This window comes from Diabrotica undecimpunctata, chromosome 8 (genome assembly GCF_040954645.1).
Source record: "Diabrotica undecimpunctata isolate CICGRU chromosome 8, icDiaUnde3, whole genome shotgun sequence".
NCBI classification, from domain to species: domain Eukaryota; kingdom Metazoa; phylum Arthropoda; class Insecta; order Coleoptera; family Chrysomelidae; genus Diabrotica; species Diabrotica undecimpunctata.
Window position 1 is genome coordinate 128,148,260 of NC_092810.1, and position 23,732 is coordinate 128,171,991.

The 23,732-nt window shown below is 33.3% G+C and overlaps 1 protein-coding gene and 1 non-coding gene across 3 annotated transcripts in view; both read right to left on the reverse strand.

Moving 5' to 3' along the window:
- Positions 1 to 70: 70 nt before the first annotated feature.
- Positions 71 to 23,732, reverse strand: part of hiw (MYC binding protein highwire) — a 415,280-nt gene continuing 391,618 nt past the window's right edge. For both annotated transcript variants that reach the window (XM_072541008.1, XM_072541007.1), the window contains exons 44-56: positions 21,700 to 21,817; positions 20,404 to 20,771; positions 19,628 to 19,894; positions 17,861 to 18,009; positions 14,829 to 15,057; positions 14,566 to 14,749; positions 13,875 to 14,044; positions 9,379 to 9,618; positions 6,391 to 6,576; positions 5,540 to 5,647; positions 5,270 to 5,479; positions 2,527 to 2,794; positions 71 to 210 (exon numbers count right to left, since the gene is read on the reverse strand). In XM_072541008.1, the coding sequence (XP_072397109.1) occupies positions 95 to 210; positions 2,527 to 2,794; positions 5,270 to 5,479; positions 5,540 to 5,647; positions 6,391 to 6,576; positions 9,379 to 9,618; positions 13,875 to 14,044; positions 14,566 to 14,749; positions 14,829 to 15,057; positions 17,861 to 18,009; positions 19,628 to 19,894; positions 20,404 to 20,771; positions 21,700 to 21,817 (2,613 nt within the window). In that variant the 3' untranslated portion in view covers positions 71 to 94. The remainder of the gene's footprint in view (positions 211 to 2,526; positions 2,795 to 5,269; positions 5,480 to 5,539; positions 5,648 to 6,390; positions 6,577 to 9,378; positions 9,619 to 13,874; positions 14,045 to 14,565; positions 14,750 to 14,828; positions 15,058 to 17,860; positions 18,010 to 19,627; positions 19,895 to 20,403; positions 20,772 to 21,699; positions 21,818 to 23,732) is intronic.
- On the reverse strand, positions 17,128 to 17,199 carry TRNAP-AGG (transfer RNA proline (anticodon AGG)). Its single transcript has one exon. It is a non-coding gene; the product is annotated as a tRNA-Pro (tRNA).

A 23,732-nucleotide genomic window follows, 5' to 3' on the forward strand; every position in this document is an offset into this window, starting at 1 on the left:
TACTTTTAACATGCAATATATAAGTATATATATATATATATATATATATATATATATATATATATATATATATATATATATATATATGTATAATTTAAAAAGTATGTGCATTTCTGCATACTCCGCAACCCAAAGCAAATTCTTCGCCAGTGGGAGGATGCTTTACATGCAGGGGACACTCATCTCCATCTAGCTGTTTGGCTCTGGGACCTAAAAAAGAATGAAATATTAACTTGGGCTATAATAATCCATGTACACTAAAGTCAGATTAAAAAAATTTCTTGTATTATTCATTTTACGATAATAATAATTATCAAAGAGTGTAGCGTGGGCGGTGTTTTGTAACAAAAATACCTTTTTTGGGAAAATAAGAATAGAAAATAGTCATTTATAAACAAGGAATTCCACAAATTAAAAGAAAGTTAACAACAAAATATCAAAAAGATCCTGAAATTCTCACAAGAACGAAATCGAAGAGAACGGCAATATCATTTATGTACAAGGTTTACCAAAATAATTCAAAAGGATAGGAAACAAATGTGAGTAAAACATTACAACAATATTTACGTTACAACTTTTATCTGGGAGAAACTTCCAGACCACTCAGTGTTAGTATAAATGAACATGAATCTAACGTTGAAAATAAGACTGATAGATCTGTAGATCTCAGATTTGCAAATATGAGTGGGACAATGAACACAGATTCCAACATGTATTAATAGTTGATGAAATAAACAAATGGTTAAAAGAGGAATGTCAAGTAAGCAGCACGCATTTTATTAAATGCAAATTATGTAGATGCCATCACTTCCCCGGGAAGTGATGGCAGAATTAAATGTTACTGCAACTAAAAAATTTGTAGTTTTATAAGGGGTGGTAACGTATGGTCCTAAAGTTTTGGGAAAAATTTCAGCTGGTCTGATTGAGAAGAAAAATGCGTTTAACAAAGAAGGCCATGGAATTGAAATGTCATCAGTTATTGACACATTTAATAAACAAAGCAGAATATTTTGGTTTGTGCTCTGCAAAATGTCTTATAAAATTGATATTCGTCGAGGTGTTTATAATATGGTTGGGCGAATGTCGAAACGAGATATTGTTAATATTTATCGAGATCAAAACATAAGCAAATCGACAATATATCGCAAAATCAGAGAATGTGAAGAAGTGATACCATGTGTTAACTTGCGTAAAAGTGGCCGACCGCGGATTTTGAACCATATAAGAGAGGCAAGACTGATTGAAGCAGCTAAGAACAAAATTGGGGTCTCGCAGCGAAAACTGGCCAGAAGATTTCATGTTGGAAAGACTACAGTATACAGGACCCTATCGAGTAACAATATTATCTACCGGAAAAGAAGGAAAGCTCCAAAATACACAGAGGATCAATTAGAGAGAATTCCGAGATGTTGCCGCGCGTTAAGGCGAGTGCATTTCGTCAACAAGTTGATCGTGATGGACGATGAAAAATATTTTACTTTGTCCAACTCTGAGATGAAGGGTAACGATGGGTTTTACACGAACGATTACGAAAATGTACCTGATGAAATAAAATTCAAAAGTAAGAAAAAATTTGAGGACAAAATTTTGGTATGGTGTGCAATTTCTGAGGCTGGCTTTATCTCACAGCCCTACATTGGTGTTGTTCGAGGCGAAGCCTTAAACGCAAATATTTATATTCAAAGATGTCTCTCTAAATTGCTTTAGTTTGTGAACACACAACATGCAAATGATCAAATAGTCTTTTGGCCAGATCTTGCTTCATGTCATTATGCGAGGATCACAAGGGACTGGTACGAAACTAACAACATTATCTTTATACCGAAAGCAGACAATCCCCCCAACCTACTTCAGGCTCGTCCAATTGAAGAGTTCTGGGCAATATTAAGTCGGAAAGTCTATAATAACGGATGGGAAGCACAAAATCAGGAACAGTTAAGACGCCGCATATATACAAAAATTAGAGAAATTGACGTCGAGGTCGTCCAAAAATGGATGATGCAACGTGTCAAGGGAATTATTAGGCAAATCGAAAATAATGGCCCCTTGTCTGTCATTTGAATTTTGATTTATATTAAGGATAGTTAAGTTAAATTATTGAATAATTTAATAAAAATATAAGATTATTGTGGTCAGAGTTATATGCTTTTGAAATTTTTCCCAAAACTTTAGGACCATACGTTAGGTTATAGGGTATAAGGTACACAACAGAAGATTATTTTCGTGTTTCCTCGTATCTGGTACTTTAACTACACTGTAAGTACAACTAGTAGCAACTATATGTTAAAATAAATAAAATGCATATTACTGTGAGCGGTATAATTACCGAACAATAATTTCTTAAAAATAGGTTACAACATAACGTTATGTCCCTAGCTTGCAGTCTAATGGCTGAATATCAATTTTAGAGCATCCGCTCATACGTCATACCTTCCTACGTCATCGGGTGGCAGTGATGTCAGATATTAATTGTGTTACAGTTTTAAATAATTCCAAAAATAAAGAAGTACCTAGATAAACACTTACCAGCCGGACACAATGGTAACTCGTTCTTTGGTAAATTCGTTACCCTCTGAAAATCGTCATGGCACGGATTACAGAAGTGAGTTGTTCCAAAACAGAAAAATACAGCGACTGAACAACAATATCGGCATTTGTATTCCAAGAAGTCAGTTCCGTGTTTTGGACACATCTGAGCTCTGGCTACATCCGAACAGGCTCCACATACTAATTCCTTCGGATCGTAGTTTTCACCCATCTCCGCATCACACCGAGCTTCTCCGCCGTAATATGCCTGAAATCCAAATTCGTCATTAATATAGATCATCATTATATAGATAATCACCTAACAAACAGAAGAAATTTGTGAATTTCAATCATTTTTTTTAATAGTTACGATGTATGGTATAAGGATTGTTCCATAACTGTGGACCTTACGAAGAAAATGTAGATTTGTTTGACAAATACGATTTTATTTTTCAATATAGTCTACTTCTCACCCATTATACTTGCTCCAAGGACATTGTGATTTAGTAATGAGTTTAAGTGTTTGACGTAGATATATGCAGTAATAAGTACCTCAGAAGGAATGCTAAAAACAAATAAAAAACAGCCGAATGCAAATCTTGACAGTTTGCTACACAATTAGTCGATGGTGATTTAAGTAAACTGCAAAATTAGAGCTTACTAAAATCTGCAGTTTACTCATGCAAATTGGCACCATTTGCACTGTTTAAACTTTAATGAAAAAAAAAAAACGGTAAAGAAAGTAGCAGTTTTGTTTTGAGAATTTCATCATGGCATTATCTTGATTAACTATTTAGAAAGGGGGAGACCAATTAATGGTGAGTATGACCTAAACGAAAGAAGAAAGAATATGCAATGAAACAAGCTAAAGGTGGTAAATCTCCCTGGCCTGATGAAGTTCCTATCGAATTACTCAAAATTTTGAATACTGAATCTATTGACCTTCTTTTGGATCTATTCAATACCATATATAGAACAGGTATAATACCTAAAAAATGGCTCCAATCAACATTCATACTGCTACCCAAAAAAGCCAATGCAAAGGAGTGCAATGAACATCGCACCATAGCCTTAATGAGTTATGTCTTGAAATTGTTTTTAAAAGTAATTCACAATAGAATACATAAGAAATTAGATGAAGGCATAAGTAATACACAAATGGGATTTAGGAAAGGACTGGGAACACGAGATGCACTGTTTGCAAGTAAGTGTTCTTTCGCAGAGATGCTTAGATATAAATCAGGAAGTATATGCCTGTTTCATTGATTTTGAGAAGGCATTTGACAGAGTGCAGCATAATCGGCTTAAAGAAATTTTATTAAATAAAAATATAGACAGTAGAGACATTAGAATCATATGTAACCTCTATTGGAACCAAACAGCAAAGGTGAAAGTTAAAAACGAACTAACCGAGGATATCCAGATTCGCCGTGAGGTCCGCCAAGGGTGTATTTTATCACCCTTGTTATTAAATTTATACAGTGAAGCCATCTCAGAATTAGCGCTTGCCGAAGTCAGTGAGGGCCTTATAATAAATGGTGAGCCACTTAATAACATAAGATATGCTGATGACACCGTCCTTCTGGCAGGAACACTAGAAGAACTGCAACACCTTGCTGAACAACTAAATATATATTGCAACGATTATGGACTAAAAATAAATTTGAAGAAAACCAAGTTCACGATATTTACAAAAGCACAAAACATCAAAGGCTAGTACTAGATAATACAGAAATTGAACAAATATTTTCGTACAAATACCTTGGAGCATGGATCACAGAAGATACTGATCAGACAAAGGAAATAAGATGCCGCATTGAAATTGCACGGTCAACTTTTAATAGAATGAGAAAACTTTTTTGTAATCGCGATATCAATATATCGCTCCGAATAAGAATGCTTCGATGTTATATTTTCTCTACCCTTTTGTATGGGGTTGAAGCTTGGACACTTCAAAAATTCAACATTAAAAACCTAGAAGCATTCGAAATGTGGTGTTACCGACGTATTTTGAAAATATCATGGATAGATCGCAAAACAAACGAACAAGTTCTCGAACAACTAGAAAAACAATGCGAAGTTTTAAATTCCATAAAAATCAGGAAATTGGAATACTTGGGGCACATCATGAGAGGTGAAAAATACGAACTACTAAGGAATATAATGCAGGGTAAAATCAAAGGCAGAAGAAGCGTAGGTAGACGTAAAATCTCGTGGCTACGCAATGTCCGTGAATGGTTTGGATGCAGTTCAATTGAACTATTCAGGCGCGTAACCAACAAAATTATAATTGCCAGAATGATTTCCAATCTCCGATAGGAGCGGAACATGAAGAAGAAGAATGACCTAAACGTGTGTCAATACCTGCGATAAAATCTACCAAAAATGGTCTCATTTGTTAAAACAGGAAATGCTTTTTCCTCAATATAAGGTATCTACCCACAATCAGTTATTCATAATTTGTTTTCACTCCTGAAAAAAAAAATGGCGGGAGATTTTCAAGAGTAGTAAAATAATTTTTAGTTATATAAATTTTTGAGGCATTTGTGAGGTTAATTTGGAGTATCGTTGAGATCATTATGTTAAGCGAGTAGGAAGCTGGATTAAAAAATTAACTTATGTTTATTTTGTAGAAAAAAATTGCAAGTTCTTTGTTACACATATTGTCGAATAATTCTCAACATCCATCTACTAAGTCATTTTTTGGTCTATATCAGAAATATGAATGCTTAAAGAAATTTACCTTTTTACATTTATAACAGACATAATAAGCATATCTGTCCATTGCATAAGAAGCTGGATCACTGTAGAATCTGGCACCTGGTGTTACAACAGCTTCAACAGTATGTAAACCTTCGTATTCTAATCTCATTAGAGCTTTTCTACGGACGTCTTTGAACAAATCCAAAATAGGTGTTAGAATATCATTTAATGTCTCGTGTTTTATTTCTTCCTAAAAATTGAAATGCATGCATTTAAACTGAATTTGCCAGAAATATAAAATTTTACTTACTTTACAAATCGGACACAATATAAATGAAAACGTTATCCTAGGACCGGCCCATCTTTTCATCAAAACAGTTTTACAACAGTGTAAATGGAATACATGACCACATCCAAGCTACAAAGTAAATCTCAAATTAGTATGCTTAAATTTTGAAACTGTTTTCGTGGACAATTATAGACCCATAAGCATCGTTTCTACTTTTGGGAAAGTGATTGAAAAGGTAAGGAAACAACAATTTTATTCCTATTTTGAGTCAAATTATTACTTCAGTAACTCACAATGTGGATTTAGAAGTGCTCGCTCTATTACGAACGCGGTATTTAATGTTGTGAGCGAGGTGATTGAGGGGCTTGAACGCAGCAATCGCATAGCAATTTCTCTTTGCGACTTGTCGAAGGCTTTTGACTGCATCTCACATGACTTTTGCTGCACAAATTAACTTACATGGAATCAGAAGTATCTCTCTTAATTTTATAACTTCTTATCTATGTGGCAGACACCATGGTAGTGTCTAAAGGTCATCTCTCCGATTTTCTATCCGTAAAACATGGAGTCCCACAAGTTCTTATCTATATGGCAGATACCACGGCAGTGTCTAAAGATCATCTCTCAGATTTTCTATCCGTAAAACATGGAGTCCTACAAGTTGTTTATTATTAATGTCAACGATTTGCCTAAATTCATATCTCCGTAGACAATTGTGACTAGGTTTATTGAACAGAGTATACCTACTATATTTGCATAGGTTTTCTAATGAACCATAGTTTTATAGTCGTTTTGCTCTGATAAATTGTGGTTTCGAGAGTTTAATTATTGAAAATTGTGTGTTTATTAGTATAAATTAACGTTATAATTACCTGAATAGCGGGAGCGCAAGATAATGCTTCTGTAAAACAAATCATACACATATCATCGGAATCTTGCCTTAAATTGCTATCTCCAGAGCAACCATGTAAACACGGTAAACATTTGGACTCGCCTATAACTCCTCCACACATATGACCGCAATTTAAAATTTTACTGCAAGCCGTTCGTCCATATTCCTAAAACAACAATTATTATTTTTAACGTATATAAGAATGTTAATAGGCTATTGGTGTTGTGGGCCAATGTTTTTTGTTCAAATCTAAGGTAACAAATTTTTTAATAATTTAAAAAGAAATAATTAGCCAGTGAAGCAGGTAGTTTTGTAAATATTTGCTCCCAAAACCATTTAAAAAGTTTATAAATAAATGTAAGATTTATGTATCAGTTAATTGTCATATTTTAGTTTCTTTTAAATCAAATTCTTCTTCTTCAGCCTTAAATAATCCAATTTTGGACCTAGGCCTCTCCCAAATCAATCCAGTGTCTTCTATTTTGCGCCACTTGCTTCCAGTTGTGTCCTCCGATCTTCTTAATGTCATCAGCCCATCTCATTTGTGGTCTTCCTCTGCTTCTCTTTCCTAACCATGGCCTCCACTGTTGTATTTCGTGGTTCCATCTCTTATCCTTCAGTCGGGCATTATGTCGAGCTCTATTTTAATTTGGCAGCATGTTCTCCTGCGTCTTTTACTTTGGTTTTGCTTCTAATCCATTTGTTTGTTTGTTTTTTTTTTTGTCTATAAGTCTCACCCCGAGCATTGATCTTTCCATCGCTCTTTGTGCCTTTACTATTTTATCCATATTGGACTTGGTGAGTGTCCACGTCTGTGAACCATACGTTAGTATAGGGAGGATACACTGATCGTAAATTCTGGTTTTCAAAAACTGTTTTATTTTAGTGCTTTTCAAGATCCAATTCAGTTTTCCAAATCCTGCCCACGCTATTATCAATTACTATTTGAGAATTAATTAATAATTCAGAAAAGTTTGGAAGTTCATTTCGACGTATTACCAGTAAATATTTTTCTGTCATTTGGCACATAACCATAATTTTAAAGTCTGTCTTCTTAGAAGGTTCAATGTAATGTTTGTTGATAAATTTAGGTATTTTTGTGTAATAACTGTTTATGTAAAATAAAAATTATTGATATTCACCCTTAAAATTTTTTAGGAAAGAAAAACCCTAAACCTTTCTTTCTAAGCAGCTAAGCAGCTGTAAGTATTTCTTGATTTCTTTTTGTAGTTATTTCTTCCAGTCCCCCCCCTCAAAAAAAAGGAATCTTTATCCACGACCTTTCTCTCCAATCAAAACACGAGTAGACGTTCTCAAACGTTTCATTTTTTTGCTTAACCTATCTCCAAGCCAGGTAATTGTTCAGTCCCCCTTTTAGCACTCTATAAGCAAATTATAATGGTACAATTGTCAGTGCTCTATGTGGCATCATCAAAATTGATGAATAACTGCTAATCTGGCCATCCGGTAACGTCTAAGCAACTTTGGACCACTAGCTGATCTGCAAGGCTTTAGTCCGACTTCGCTTAACTGGCGACGTATCATCCACTTAAGTTGTTTCTGTGCCCAGAACTTTGTAAAGTTGATTTTTGATCTGCACCGATATTTATTGTCGATTTTTTCAGACAATGGACCATCGGAAGTTCCACATCGGAGTGACAGACAAATAATATTTTCGCAATGCAGTGATAATTTCGTTCCCTTCTAAAAAATCTAAGGCCTTTAAAAACTGACGCTATGACAATGAGATAACTGTCAAATAATAAACAAAGTAAAGCAATATTATAACAATATTGATTATTCGCTCCGTGCGTAACTATGGTAGGGGTACCTTGAAACAATGACAGCGTGCGTAGCGAAGAAATACGACAAAATTGGACCTATCTTTCTACGCATAAATTTTATCAAAAATTGGTGCAAATAAATGTTGCGTATTTAATTATGCTAATAATAGCAAAAATAGTGAGAGTAGTTTTTATAGGTTTCCAAAGATTACATATAAATGAGAGAAAAGAAAAAGATGGATTCGTGCTATTAATATAAAAGTAAATATCACATAATTTTATTTTTATGCAATTGAAATAGGAAAAATTTAAATCCTAATTTACCTTAAATGATATTTCATAAGGCTTCAAGCTAACTGCAGCCTGCCTGATGACTTTAGCTTTTATATGATAACTTTTACTATTATTGTTTTTAATTACATGCTTTTCCACATGAAAAACTTGATTTGCCAGTATTAGATTTTCCCTTTCTTTTCTGTTTAGGTTGAAAAGATAAATTATGATGAATTTTATAGTTTAATTACATAAACTGAAAAAATATAACTAAAAAACTAATTATTAATAATTGTCAATTTCGTATGTATTTAACATAGATATGTTTAACCTCAAATTGGGAGATCCAAAACTGTCAGATGAAGGCGGTAGATGTCGCGTCAGTCACGCACGAAGCGAATAAGATCTGACAAAATCCTAGAGATTATATGAATTTTGCAAATGTATAGGAATTAACCAAGCTTGCACACAGAACAGTTTTAAGTGACAGAACATCTTTACTTTTCCACAGAGTGTCTTAAACCTGGATGATAGAAACATAACTTTGTTTTTACTCGTATAAACCATATAAATCCGGTCTTATTCTGAAATCTGAATATTATGAAATAATTTGAAATAATTTTCCTTCTATTAGTCCAAAAATTTGGAAGAAAGAAGTACTCATGGCTTAAAAACATAAGGGATTTGACAAACCTCGATGCCCATGCACTCTTTAGAGCCACATAAGACCGAGAGGAGTATGCCAGAATTGTCGCCAACGTTCACTAATTGGATAGGGCGCCATAAGAAGAAGAAGTCCAAAAATTACCAAAATTGGGTCATAAATAAAATAGTTATTCATAAAAATGTAGTGTATATGTAATGTAGTGTTATTTAAGATAAAAGAAAAAAACTATTATAAACTTATATACCTGGCATTCATGATCAGCACAAACATTTCCAATAGCAAGGAGTCCTGAATTACCAGATGTACCACAAAATCTACAAACTCCGCTCATGCCTACAGCTTTAGTTCGAGTTCCGCCTTCTCTAAATTCTATTAAAGCTTTTAGTGTTCTTGGATCAGCTAATGCTAATAGCCAGAATAATTTTGTTCTTCCACAACCTTCATGCAGTTCGACTTTGATGGCTTCTTCTTCCTCTTTGCAAACCTAAAAATATAATAAAAATGTAACGCTATTTTAACAAAATATTTAATGATATATATTTGATAACTAGACTTCGGCAAATATGCAAATAAAAATGTAGAAAATATGCGCATAAATATGCACGTGTTTACCCGAAAATATGCAAATATTTTACAAAATATGCATACAAATAAATAAAAAAATCGTAAAATAGTAACAATTTTATTTAAAAAAAAAGTGTACATAACTAAATATTTCCTACTATTCATTAAGATTTACATTTATTTTAAGTAACTACATCATTTTTAAGTATGAATAAACTTATTTAGAATTATGGTAACAATAAATGACCAAGTGGTGTTCAAAATTTTCTAACAAAAACTTGTGGCTTCTGTCTGAGTACATATATTTATATATGGAAAAACTTCGTTCAACATCAACTGATGTAACGGGAGCATTTTTCAAACTAACCAAAACATTTGGTTCTAAATTAATTGTTTCCGAAATATTTCCAGCTAGAACACTGACTACTTCAGAAAGAATATGGTAACCTTTATTTTTTTCCATAGTAGCTTCAAATTTTTTTAAAATATCTTTTCCAATATTACCTCTAACGTTCCGACAACATGACGCAAATTCTTTTATTAATGCTGTACTTTCGAACAATGACAGTTTTGGTGATTCTGAGTAATTGTTTTTTGAACAAAACTAAAATTTGATTTTATAAATGAAAGTTCTTGTTGAAGCAAGTTACTCTGAAAAGTTTGTTTAGAATCAAAAAGAGATTGGGAACTTTCATCTGTTAACGTATCAATTATGTTCTTTATTTTAACAAAATGATCTGCATAAAAATTAGCTGCTTCTAACCATGTTCCCCATCGCGTTAAAATAGGTTGTGGTGGAAGAGGAATGTTAGGTAGCATTTCTTTATAAAGTTGAATTCTTATAGGAGATTTAAGAAATACTTTTTTGACACTGGATATCATGGTATTTACAAGAGGAAACTTTTTTTGTATTTCCTCTGCAACTCTGTTTAATCCATGCGCTACACAAGTAACGTGTATTAAATCTGGGAAAAATATTTTTAAATTTTGTCCTGCTTTCACCATATAAGGAGCAGCATCCGATAAAATAAGCAGTAATTTATTAGAAGGAATAGTTGTCGGAAGAAAAAAAGTTGCTAATGTTTCTTGTATAAAACGCGAAATTGTTAAAGCATTTGTTTTCTCAAGTTGCTGGCATGAAATAAGATGAGATTTTGGTAAGGTATCTTCTTTAAGAACACCAATCAATAAATGAGCAATATACTTTCCTGAGGAATCAGTGGTTTCGTCTACAGATATGTAAAAATAATTATCTGCAATTTCTTCCTTAATATTAATTAACACCGACGAGTATAGCCCGTTCACATTATTTCTTCTTAGAGACCGATCACTTGGAACATTAAGTTTGGAATATTTTTTTAGAAACGAACTAAAATTTACATTTGCTAATTTTGAAAGCGGTATGTTTGCAGACACTAATGCGCGACACAAGTCTTCATTAAAAGTTTCTTGCTCATCTAATTTTTTTGAAGTAGATTGGAAACATTTAGCCATTGAAGTTTGATATTTTCCTCCTATTTTTCCTTTTTTTTGCAATGTGTGAAGCAGTTCTCACATGCTGGTCTATCTGAAATTTCTTCTCACATGCTATCTATAAATAAAAATAAAAACCTGTATTTTAACCCAACCTTTAAAATATAAAAATATACAAGGTGTTTTTGGTTAATCAAATAACTGGTTTGAAAAAAAAACACTCGCTAAGTGTTTTAAATGCAGTATTAATCCACAAATTAGTTTTTGTTACTAACCATTAGTACATCATATAACTTATTTTAAAATTCAACAAAAGTTTTTTTTTGTTAATTCAATTACAATAAAAATAATTGTGTTTTAGAATAGCTGACTTCATAAAAAAAAGTAAAGGTGAAAAATGTTTCTAAATACACACCATTGTATTGTACCATGGACAATTTTTTCTCACTAAAGGAAGCTATTTTTCATTTAAAAACAACCTACGAGTACTAAATTTCAAGTAAATACGTTTATTGGTTTTAAAGTTATTGTTGTTATTAACTAAAAGAATTTAAATAAAATTAAAGACAGTCAAGATTTCCTTTCACGCAAAAATAGTCTATGTATCTGTTGATACGTATTTCGCTTTAATAAAGCTCATCAGAACAGTTATTCATAGGCTTTCTCAACGTGAAAATTAATCTTTTCCTGTCTTTGTGAACCAACGATAAAATGGCTTCGAAACGGACGCAATAGCGACATCTGATATTAAATCCGTAAAATAGTTTCGAAACACAATTCAGATAACTGCCTTAATCTGAACCTTCTATAAATGCAAGGTATAACAGACGCTGATAAAGATGTTAATAGAGACATGGGGAATCTAAAATTTGCATTCCACGACATGTCTCCTCAGCTAAGCAGAAATCGTTAGCGAATTGGTTTCTTGTACTCATACAGAGTAGATCCGAATAAAAATAAAATTAAAGACAGTCAAGATTTCCTTTCACGCAAAAATAGTCTATGTATCTGTTGAAACGTATTTCGCTTTAATAAAGCTCATCAGAACAGTTATTCATAGGCTTTCTCAACGTGAAAATTAATCTTTTCCTGTCTTTGTGAAGCAACGATAAAATGGCTTCGAAACGGACGCAATAGCGACATCTGATATTAAATCCGTAAAATAGTTTCGAAACACAATTCAGATAACTGCCTTAATCTGAACCTTCTATAAATGCAAGGTATAACAGACGCTGATAAAGCTGTTAATAGAGACATGGGGAATCTAAAATTTGCATTCCACGACATGTCTCCTCAGCTAAGCAGAAATCGTTAGCGAATTGGTTTCTTGTACTCATACAGAGTAGATCCGAATAAAAATAAAATTAAAGACAGTCAAGATTTCCTTTCACGCAAAAATAGTCTATGTATCTGTTGATACGTATTTCGCTTTAATAAAGCTCATCAGAACAGTTATTCATAGGCTTTCTCAACGTGAAAATTAATCTTTTCCGGTCTTTGTGAAGCAACGATAAAATGGCTTCGAAACGGACGCAATAGCGACATCTGATATTAAATCCGTAAAATAGTTTCGAAAGGCAGTTATCTGAATTGTGTTTCCAAAGAAACAGAATACCTTGGGGTGTATTTTGATTATAGGCTTACATGGAATACTCCCATTCTGAAAATCACACAGAAAGCTACTATGTCCCTGGGCAGATGTAGAAGAATGCGCGGTAAGAATTGGGGATTTAACCCCAAAATGACTCTATGGTTATAAACAAGGATTATTAGTGCAATGATAACCTATGGCTCAGTGACGAGGTGGACAAAGACGCCGCAAGTGGGAACAATAAGGCTGCTAGGTAATACACAACGCTAGCATGCCTGTGTATTACGGGGATCATAAAAACAACTCCTACTGCAGCGTTGGAAGTCCTGCTGAATCTACCACCACTTCATATCTTTATACAGGGCTAAGCCAGATCAAAGATGCACAGATTAATCCATAGTCAGCGACATATAAGCCAGATGCATGATGCTGGCAACAGAAAGCTAATTGAGGAGCTAAAAGCCGATATTGTGATGGGACAACCTATCGATGCAACAGCTACGAGATATAGCTTTAACAATTAGTTCACAATTAAGATTCCAGGCAGGGAAGACTGGAATAAAGGTGTACACATACAAGCTACTGCTACCTGGTACACGGATGGCTCAAAAACATCGGAGGGTGTGGGAGCCGGCATAGTAGGGACAAATCAAGGGATACATTTCCCGGTCTATATCTCCCAAGTCTATATAAGGATGTGACAGTTTTCCAGGCGGAAATAACAGCAATCCATCACTGCGTGGAAGAAACAGAAAGGCAGGAAAGAACGTTCCATTCAGTTGCCATCTTCACAGATCGTTAGGCAGCGCTTAAGGCACTCAATTCTGTAGAGGTTAATTTTAAGCTAGTATGAGATTGTGTGTGTGCCCTAAATAAACTAGGAGACCATAGCAAGGTTGCGGTAGCCTGGGAACCGGGGCATGAGGGTCATAAGGGCAATGAAAAAGCAAATGAAATGGCCAAACGAGGCTTATCAATGCCATTCATTGGACCGAAACCCTTCTGCGGCGTAGCAAAGACAGTAACAAGATGCTTGTTCGCATTATTAATTCAATTGGAAAACTTTATTTGAAGTGTATGCATCATAGCACAAAATAGAAAAGTAACGTTACCTGTCTTTGGTGATGTCTAGTTTTCCTATGTAAATGTAAATATCTGTCACAATCTGCACACAAATTTCCACAATGGCTGCATTGGATAACTGCGACAGTTTCTCCGTCATCGTGGTTGCAACAAGTTGGCCTCGGCTGAATAGACTGTCCTTCTGGTTGGTTCCATTGACCTAAACGGTAAGAAATTTATTTTATAAGTAACTTTATAATAAAAATATTTGTGGATGCAAACTAATCAAATATAATATTCTCCCAATGAACGTTTGAGTTCCACCATAAAAAACGGTTTTTAAATAATGTAAACATTATAAAAATAAATATTTAGTATATACTTATGATCGTCTTAATAGTATATAAATCAATAATTTCATGACATGGTTTATGGTATACACTTCGATCTTGCTTTAATAGAAGCTATAGAAATTATATTTTTATATAATTATTATTATGGATAGAAATTAGGCTTGGATATCTCATGAAGTAGAGTGTCTGACTATCACACAGAAGGCCTGGGATCGACCCCAGCACCGGCGAAAACATCTAGATATTTTTAAATATTTACTGGCCACGGATCGAGTCAACCTGAATAAAATGAGTACATTGGGTAAAGCTAGGGGTAATAATGAGCCTGTTATCTTTACATACGCGTACCTGTTTTTTGTCGAACATAAAAAATTTGTGAAAATCTTACCAGAGGTTAAGCGTTCTACATGATCTTCATCTAAAACACATAGCGATGCCAAAGCCAGCCATAATGTTGGTGTTCGCAAACAAGAGGACGGTATTCTTTGTTCTTCGGAGAGATAAGTTAAGTGAAGTATGTTTTCAGCAATTGCTCCTTTGGTTATATTAGCCCAGCACTCTGACATTTTTCCCTTAAAATTATATATAAGATATATAGAATCACGGAATTGCAACGAACATATAAATGCAACATTTAGATAAAATACTTACTCCCGCCATGTCCTTGATTAGATTTATGATAACCTCAGACAACTTTTTATTTACAGATCCTCTCAGCCACCATCTTATCCCCAATATGTCTCTTGGTTGGATAGATGTAGCTAAAGTAACTGTTGTAATTTCTTTTGGAGTTCCGCTGTTGCCTGTCTTCCCTCTTATTTTAACCTGGAGTGTTAATGCTTTTGCTATTACACTCAAGAATACGTCAAGTATGCCGAGCCTACAACAAAGTTAACAAACAATTAATATTTAAATATGTAGGTAAATATAGATAGGTTAGGTAAGTTTATTTTAGGTTAGATTAGGTTAGGTTAAGTTAGGTAGCAATATATATGAAATATAAGTAGACACGTTGGAAGATTGGTGAAAACGACTTTTCCCAAAACGCTGAATATAACCTAAACGTCTTCGAAGGCTAATTTAAAGGTCATAAACATAAAATTGTAAGAATGAACACGAAGAACAAATGCTTTTTCTGAAGGAAACGTTACTAACGTTACCTACAAAGAGTAGGTAACGTTATGTAAGTAATTTATTAAATTGAATTTCTAAATATAGGGTGATACTCCATTTCTTTAAACTTCAAATCACAGTAAGTCAATAATTTTAAATAAAATACCCCGTATTTTATAATTTTATCGAAAAAGAAGTCACTTGTATTTCAAAAAGTATTGGGGTTCTCGATACTAAAGTTAATACTTTTGGAGATAATTTTAGTTTAATGTTAAAGGTAAGATATTTATTGTTTTATTTTAGGAGGCCGTGCTTACTGGCACTTTTACAAAGTGATAGAAATGGCTCGTTTAGAACTAAACAATGAAGATAACGTAAATTTACTTTTCATGTAACTACTAGAATATATGATTTATTTGCTACAAGATATCCAGATCCACCACGACCTAGTCGTAACGTCGGCGTCGTGAAGAAAATACTTAAAAATTAACACATTTTGGTTGTTTTTAACAAAAAGTTAAAAAAGTGAAGCACACAATTTTTTTTTGTTTAATTTCACATAAATACATTATAAAAACTTAACAAGTGTTCAAAATTTTGTTAAGCATTTATAGAGCATTTTTATCACGCCTTCGTTCAACATCTGATCATTCCAGCAGGGAGAGATTTAAATCTAATGCGAACTCACAATCTTCCTTTGTTATAAGAGGATGGGAATATACTTCGTTTTTGTATGTAGCCCCATATAAAAAAAATCTAGAAGCCTCATGTCTGGTGGTCGAGGGGGCCACCGGAAAGGACCATTGCTGGCTATCCAACTATCTTCAAATGTCTCATCTAAAAATTGGTTTATCATGTTGAACAATGAGGAGGAGCTCGATCGTGAAGAAAAATAGATTTTTAAATTCTTGTGGTGGTAAACGATCTAAATAATTGCTTTTAATTATTTTAGAGAATATGGCGAAGACCACATTAGCGTTTTGCAGAATGTAACTTCAGTCCTAGGGTAGGCTATCAAGGTGGCTCAATTATGGTGTGGGCTGGAATTTCTCTAGAGGTACAGAATTGTATATCGTTCCGAGAGGCTCCATAACAGCTGCTAGGTACATTGAAGTAATTCTCCAAGATTTTGTTGTGCCTTATGCTGGTTTTATTGGAAATTACTTTTTTCTAATGCATGATATTGCCAAGCCTGTGCGAGAATCACTCAAATGAAGTAAACATTCCTCTAATGGATTGGCCAGCAGTGAGTCCAGACGCAAACCCAATCGAACATGTTTGGGACATGCTTAGGCGAAGGATACGAAGTCGTGTTCCTGTCCCTTTAACCTTGAATCAGTTACAAGAAGCCCTTTTAAAGGAATGGTAACTTATTTCTCAACAGGAGATTTCTCATTTGATTTTAGACATGCCAAGGAGAATTCATTAGGAAGTAGGAAACATTCATTATTAAAATCAGTTTGTCCAGACACATGATTTAAGTTTTCATTGAGTGTCATTTTGAACGTTTTTTCGTTAATGTTTAAATTGTTATCTACTGAAACAGTTCTTTGTTCAAAAGTTAAATTTTTATTAGAAATTTCTTAAAACAGTTTGTTCTGTTTGTGTTTACATTATTATAATAAATAAAAGTTTAAAGATAATTAAAAAAATTTAAGTTTTTATTTTAAAAATTCAAGTGATCCATTTTTCGTGCCGGTGAGTGTAGTAGTATTAAAAAATTTACGTATATCTACAATGTTCATCTTTTTTACGGTTTGTAATAAATTTATTATAAAAAATAAAAAATTTTAAAATGCATCTATCACAAATTAGTGAAAAAAAATTTAAAAAGTTTGGGCTCGTCCGGGATTTGAACCCGGGACCTCCCGCACCCTAAGCGGAAATCATACCCCTAGACCAACGAGCCGTGATTGTATTTTTCACTATATTACTATCTACGTACATACCTTAAATAAAATTATGAGAAAAGGCACAGTAACCTTTTACCACTTTTACTTCCAGATAAAAAGAAAGTATTATAATAAAAGAAAAGGAAAATATTATTGTTTATATAAGATTAAGCCACAAAAAGAAAGTATGTATAATAATAAACCATCATTAAGTTGACAGGCAGATCAACAGTCTCATATCGGATGGAAAACCTCTGAGATATAAAGTCATTTCTACATTTAAAATAAATACAGAATATAAATAAATATTTTTGACAGAAATACATCTTTTGGAACTAATATTTTCTGCAAAATGTGATTTTTAGTAGGTACAAAAAAATGGACCTCCAGTTAAAAATGAATGATTCAAAATCCATATGGAGCAAACATTAGATGATGATTCGATAATATGTAATTTGTTGTAGATAGATAATATTTAAACTTATACATAGATGTCTAATATGTTTTTTTTTGTATAAACTACACATTTTGTGTTAGTTTTGAGTATTTAAGATTTGTTGTTTTGTTTTTGAAGCGCTTTTCAGTACAACAATAGAGAGCACCAACATTTCACGGTCTGAATAATAGAAAGAGTCATTTCATTTCATAATATGTAAAACAATATAAAAATGTACGTACTGGTTAACATCAAAACTATTAGTAATGGATTCCTTGTTAACAACTGACACAATGCTAAAATCTCTAGCAGGTAATTTTCTAACACCCACAACTTTGGCGAAAGCCTCTGGAGTTATTTCTGGCAATATTCTTCGTAGCAATGATGTAACCTGGAACAAAATTAAAGTTTAATACATTTTTTTAATTGAATTATTTTAATTCTAATTTAAAATAGTAAATAATTAATTGTGGAAATGTAAGCATATTTCTTTGGATATGATATAAGCATGCATGCCTTTAGTTCCACAGCACTTAGGTCCCAGGTAGCTGTCGTCCTTAGCTCATTGTCCATCCTGCCATTTCTAGTAAGGTGGACAAGCCACCAGGAGACATCTCCCTTATGTGGGCACGTGTAGGCCAGGAATCGCCGAACGCGTACTCTCGTATTAACATTATTATTCTCAATTGTCCCATTCCTACATCAAGGTTTGCACCAGCTCAGCGCAGTCGCATCATTGTCACCAGCGCCACCTCTTTGACATATGTCTAGAGGCGCGATGCCAATGATCAACTCCATTGCAGTAGTTGGTGGTGTTTTCATGGCACCTGTTATATTTATGCAAGCCATCCGCTGAATATGCTTTAGTTTGTTAATCACTGTTGCCTGTAGCACTTTTGGTACCCAAGCAATAGCTCCGTAAGTTAGCATTGGCCTAATGACAGCAGTATAGACCCAGGCGATCATCCTGGGCGAAAGGCCTCAGGTGCGTCCGACTGTTCGTCGACATTGCTCACAGGCAATATATGCTCTTGTAGCTCTACCATCTAATTATGACTTCTATGTTAACTCCCTGTCAAGGGTAATATCAAGGTAGTTCACCTCGTCAGAAGAGTTTAGACTGTAGTTTAGAATCCTTGCGGGTATTAAGCCCGTGATTCTTCTTTTTTTGTCAAAGAGGACCATCTCTGCCTTCTTCGGAATAAGAACAAGAATGTTTCAAGTATCTACAAATAAAAATAGCTTCGATATTTCCTTTAATAACCAACTCTCTTCTTATTCTTCAGTACCTCATTCGGTCCAAATATTGGCGATCATCAAGGCTATCATCGTTTTGTTGGTCAATCTTCGAAACAGTTCAGCGGAGGTCATTCCAAATCATTGTCTAAGTTGTGACTTCTTTTTCTTTTCTCATGAACTGTAGAATTTCGGCAATGGTGTCAGGGTGCACATAAAATATCTTTAAAATCCTCCTGTACTCTGGAGATCCACATCTCGAAGGCTTCGATCTTCTTTTAAGTGGCTTGTGTCAGTATCCAGGTTTCGACTCCGTATAGTAGCATTGGAAAAACGTACCACCTCACGATCTGTAGCTTGATCTCTAAACTCAGTTCAGTAAGGACCTCATCTTCGTAAATATGGACGATTTCGATTCTGGACATAATTTCTTCAGCGTGGTCTTATTGTGAGTTAAGGGAGTCCCGAGGTAGATGAATATGTCGACTATCTCGATCATTTGCCATAATATTTTAATAATAATAAACATAATAAATTTCTCAGAAAATATCACTGGTTTACGTTAATCTTGTATATTTTAAAGACGGTCATGTTATTATGCTACTGAGTCAAAGCTTCAATATTTTATTATTTTGTTACGTACAAATAAAGAAAATTTATAGCAATATCAAGTAAATAAGTGACAGTAGCATTGAAAACGATTAATATATAAAAGCACTATGCAAATTTTAAAAGATTCCCGTATTTTATCAGTAAATAAGTAGATACCGTACCTGTCGTTGCACTCTGGCACTTCCAGTATGAAGTAAAGTTAGAATATCTCCTAACAAATCGGTCTGATGAGATAAATAATTTCTGCCTACAGAACTTCCTGACAGAGCTAATACCATTGACAACATTTCGAAGCAGTAAGTATCCGAATTTTTGGTGCCTTCTTGACTCTGGTTTGAATAGCCTGAAGAGGTGCATAGATTGGATTCCCATTCCTCGTGAACTCTTTCTGTTTCTTTGCGTATCGCTTGAACAATGTGAACAATAACCTGAAAATTAGTAATACTTATATTAAAAAATTATGCAAAAATATAGTAAAAACCAATCAAAAACGTATGTAAATAATGGAAGTTATATATTATATACAATTTAATATTTTTATTGAGAATAAGCCAAAATACAAAACAATAATGTTTTGTATTTTGAGGATGACTTCCGAAGTGGAAATCGAAACGTCAAATCAAGTTATTTTAAAGTAAAGAAAGGCGTCATCTGGCGTTCGATAAAGATCTACGATGTTCTGGCATCACGCCGTATCTAGAAATCTTTCGAACATATTCGACGATTGAAGCGAGAGTTAGCGGTGCCCAGAGATTTCTACTTTAATCTGGAAGCGTAGGCGAACCATATAGATAATACAGTCGATAATATAAATTGGTACGGTAAAGTAAATAAACGTTATAAATTAATTGTGTTTTAGTGTTCGTGATAGAAGACTCTAAATAAATTAAAATAAAACATTACAAATAGATGCCTAATAGCAAATAATATGACTTACTTGCTTCTGTAGATGAGTTAATTTACTTCTACTGAATAAAATTCCTACAACATGTTCTCTCAAATCGTTACTTTCTTCGTTAGGATCAACATTCTCGCTAACAGAACCAGAGCCATTCGGTAACTCTCCGTTAGTGATACTTTGGCCATCTTCACCTTGCAATAATTTACCGAATACTTGCGAAGTTATTAACCTGAAGACCCTTAGGGTTTCTGCCTCGCAGTATTTTTGTTGAAGGGTACTGGCAGTGTACTGTTTTCCAACTTTGAGGGATTCTCCTTCTATATTGCCAAGAACGCGGATTTGTCGAACTCTTACTGAGTTGTCTGGACCTTTTAGTTCTAATCTCAGAACGTTATTAGAAAAGTCTAAAACATACAACAAACCTTAGAAACTGTTAGTTATATATTTGTACTTATATCCACAATAAAGATTGTATTCTACAAAAAGGTTGTAATATAAAGTGACAAATAAAATACTAAAATAATACTTAAAAAAAGTGTATAAGATTGATAAAATTTGAAATTTTATAGTTGCATGTTAGGTTTTAGACCATGCAGAACTTTTTATGAAGAATAAATTTTTTTCGTAAAATTAATAAAAAATAGTTTCTCATACGATGCCAACTTACGTAAACACACTGTGCAAGTAAAACTGACCAGCAACCCATATATTCTAAATAACATATAAAACTCTTTACCATCAATATGGATTTAAAAACAAATATTGGATATTAATTAAAAAAAACTTTATTATGTGATATCTATTGCACCATCCATGGTTTACAAAGAAACCGACAACGCCCCGTTTAATGCGTGTCCAATTGAGATCGTAAAAACATAGAATAAAAATATCAAATCTAAGAAACGAATTCGTTTCTATAAACGAATCACGGTATAAGTATAATGTTCAGAACCTGATTGAGTAACTAAAACAGAAAATTTTTAATTACGGTCATTTCATATTCGTGTCGAACAACTTTGAACGAGACTTTGAAATGTTTAAAATAAAAGTAATACAAGATTAGGTATATCGATTAATAATCGAGCGATTTATTACGTGACAGCCCTTTTAAAGTCTCGCACACAGATTAGTGGTCTGTGGTCTCGCATACACAAAAGCTAGATAATACATTAAATTAAACCTAAATTACAAAAACGATTTCAATAACTTTATTTTCTAGCTAAATTCGAAAGCAAAAGCACACCCATAAAACAATATTACTAATATCTAGATAATTAAAATAAACAAAACACATAAAAGAAAAAAAACTTGTTGATTGTTAAGGAATCTCACCTGTAAGTGGGCAACTCACCCACCCACCCAATAATCTAGTTTCAACCTCCACTGTTCTCAATTTAACGAGTTCGTCGGTGTGTTGTCCAGAATAAAAAGTTATAGATGATATTTTATTCTGAAATGTCATATATACATTTAACTTATATATAAACATTGTTTATAAAGATATTTTTTGTTTATTTCAGATCATCGTTTAAATATAAACCTGTATAAGGTTTTAAAACATGTCTTTCAAATATCCGCAAGAGAGTTTTTTTATAAACATTCGAATTGCGTGTCATATGTATAGTGACATACGATAATAATAATAATTAATACTTATAATACAAATTTTGATTTATTGACTTAATACTTATAAGACAAATTTTGATTTATTGACTTATAAAAGACCTAAAAGTACAAAATAGTTAACAGACCGAATCCAAACATGCGATGTAGCAAATGAAAGGGGAGGATATAACGAATATACTAAGATAGAAAAAAACAAGGTGACTACCAAAAGGGCATTACACAGCATCTTCCTTATTAATGAACCTATAGCGATATACGAGATATCATCTGACACTATGGATGATAATAGACACACTCTAAGGTATATATAATGATATATAGTAAAAGAAATGATCAGAAGAGTAGCAGATCATAGTTTAGTTTTACTTTAGTTTTAGTTTTAGTTTAAAAATTTAACGAGTGGCTGTAGATGGCAATTGAATGGACCTCCCGTCGCATGCCGGGCAAAAAGTCTATAAAATCCTATTAAAAAATATTAATTATATCGACATTTTTACTAATCTTTATTTGTCAACATTTTTTTTTCATATCTATGCACCTATATTTAGGTACTTCAGGGACTTCCCCGTCTGCGTCCTTTCGGCTGTAGGTAAAACCCCGTCGAGACTGTATATATGTTTAGATTGTTTAGTCATTTATTGTTGCTTTTTATATACGGATAAAGGAATATTGTAGCATTTGCAAATTCTTTGAAATATATATTGAAATATATTGAAATCCCCTCGTACGCATTAAAAGACGAAGTAATTTTTTAATTCCTCTTAGCGTCGCCGAGTAAAATAAACCTTTTTAGAGTTGTTTATATTTCCTCGGTATTCTTTGATGATAAAACCGCTCGAAATATGCATTTCAAATAAACATTCTTTAGATCGCTGAGAAGTTTTTGCTGGAAAAATAATTGTTCACTCTCGCTGAGGCGCGGTCAAGAGCGGTGGGCCTCAGCGTTATGTCCAAAATTCTACGTCGAATTTGAAAGTTTTCTGTTTTGTTCCTTTTTATGGAAAATGTGTAGCAGTTTAATCAGTTTAATGGTTCAGTTGCAGTTTAAGTGAGGTTTGGAAGAATCGTTATTTCCATCCCCGTTTTGTTTCTTCCTGGTTGTCATCACCGGCTTTTTGGAGATGAATTTGTTCATGTTCAGGGATATCCTATCCAGTTTCAACCATCAGAAACTTTAGTGCTTTTTTTTTGGTGAAATCAGGTAACTTTTTGTTTTTAACTTTGAAGTAACGATAGACATTTTTTTAATAATAATTGCTTTCATTATTTAAAAAGACAATTTTTTATTTGTAATAATTTTTTATTTGCCACAGTTTATAACCCAGTAACATTTGTAAGTTTTCTTTTTTATTAAAAAAAAAAGATTATATTTTGTATAAATCTCTGTAACTATTAATATAGTGTTTTTTGTATTATCTGCATGTGTAACTGTTTGTGTTGAGACAACAATAAATGTTTGATTTATTTCTCTAAATAATTTTTGTTTGTTTATTTTAGAAAAGTCTCCTAACCATATTTTGCATTTCTAATAATTATTTCTACAGTTACGACTAATTGTTGTAATGATTATCTATTGTCACCTCGAAGCGGCGTCCATTTTAAATTGCTAGAGGTCTTTTTTGTTTGTGTATTGTTTTGTTTGTTCTAAGAGACTTATGTAAGTACCCCTTTGTTTCATTTTTTTGTAGTTGCCCCAATCCAACCCCATTGCCATTCAACTTATCCACGACCCAGCTCTT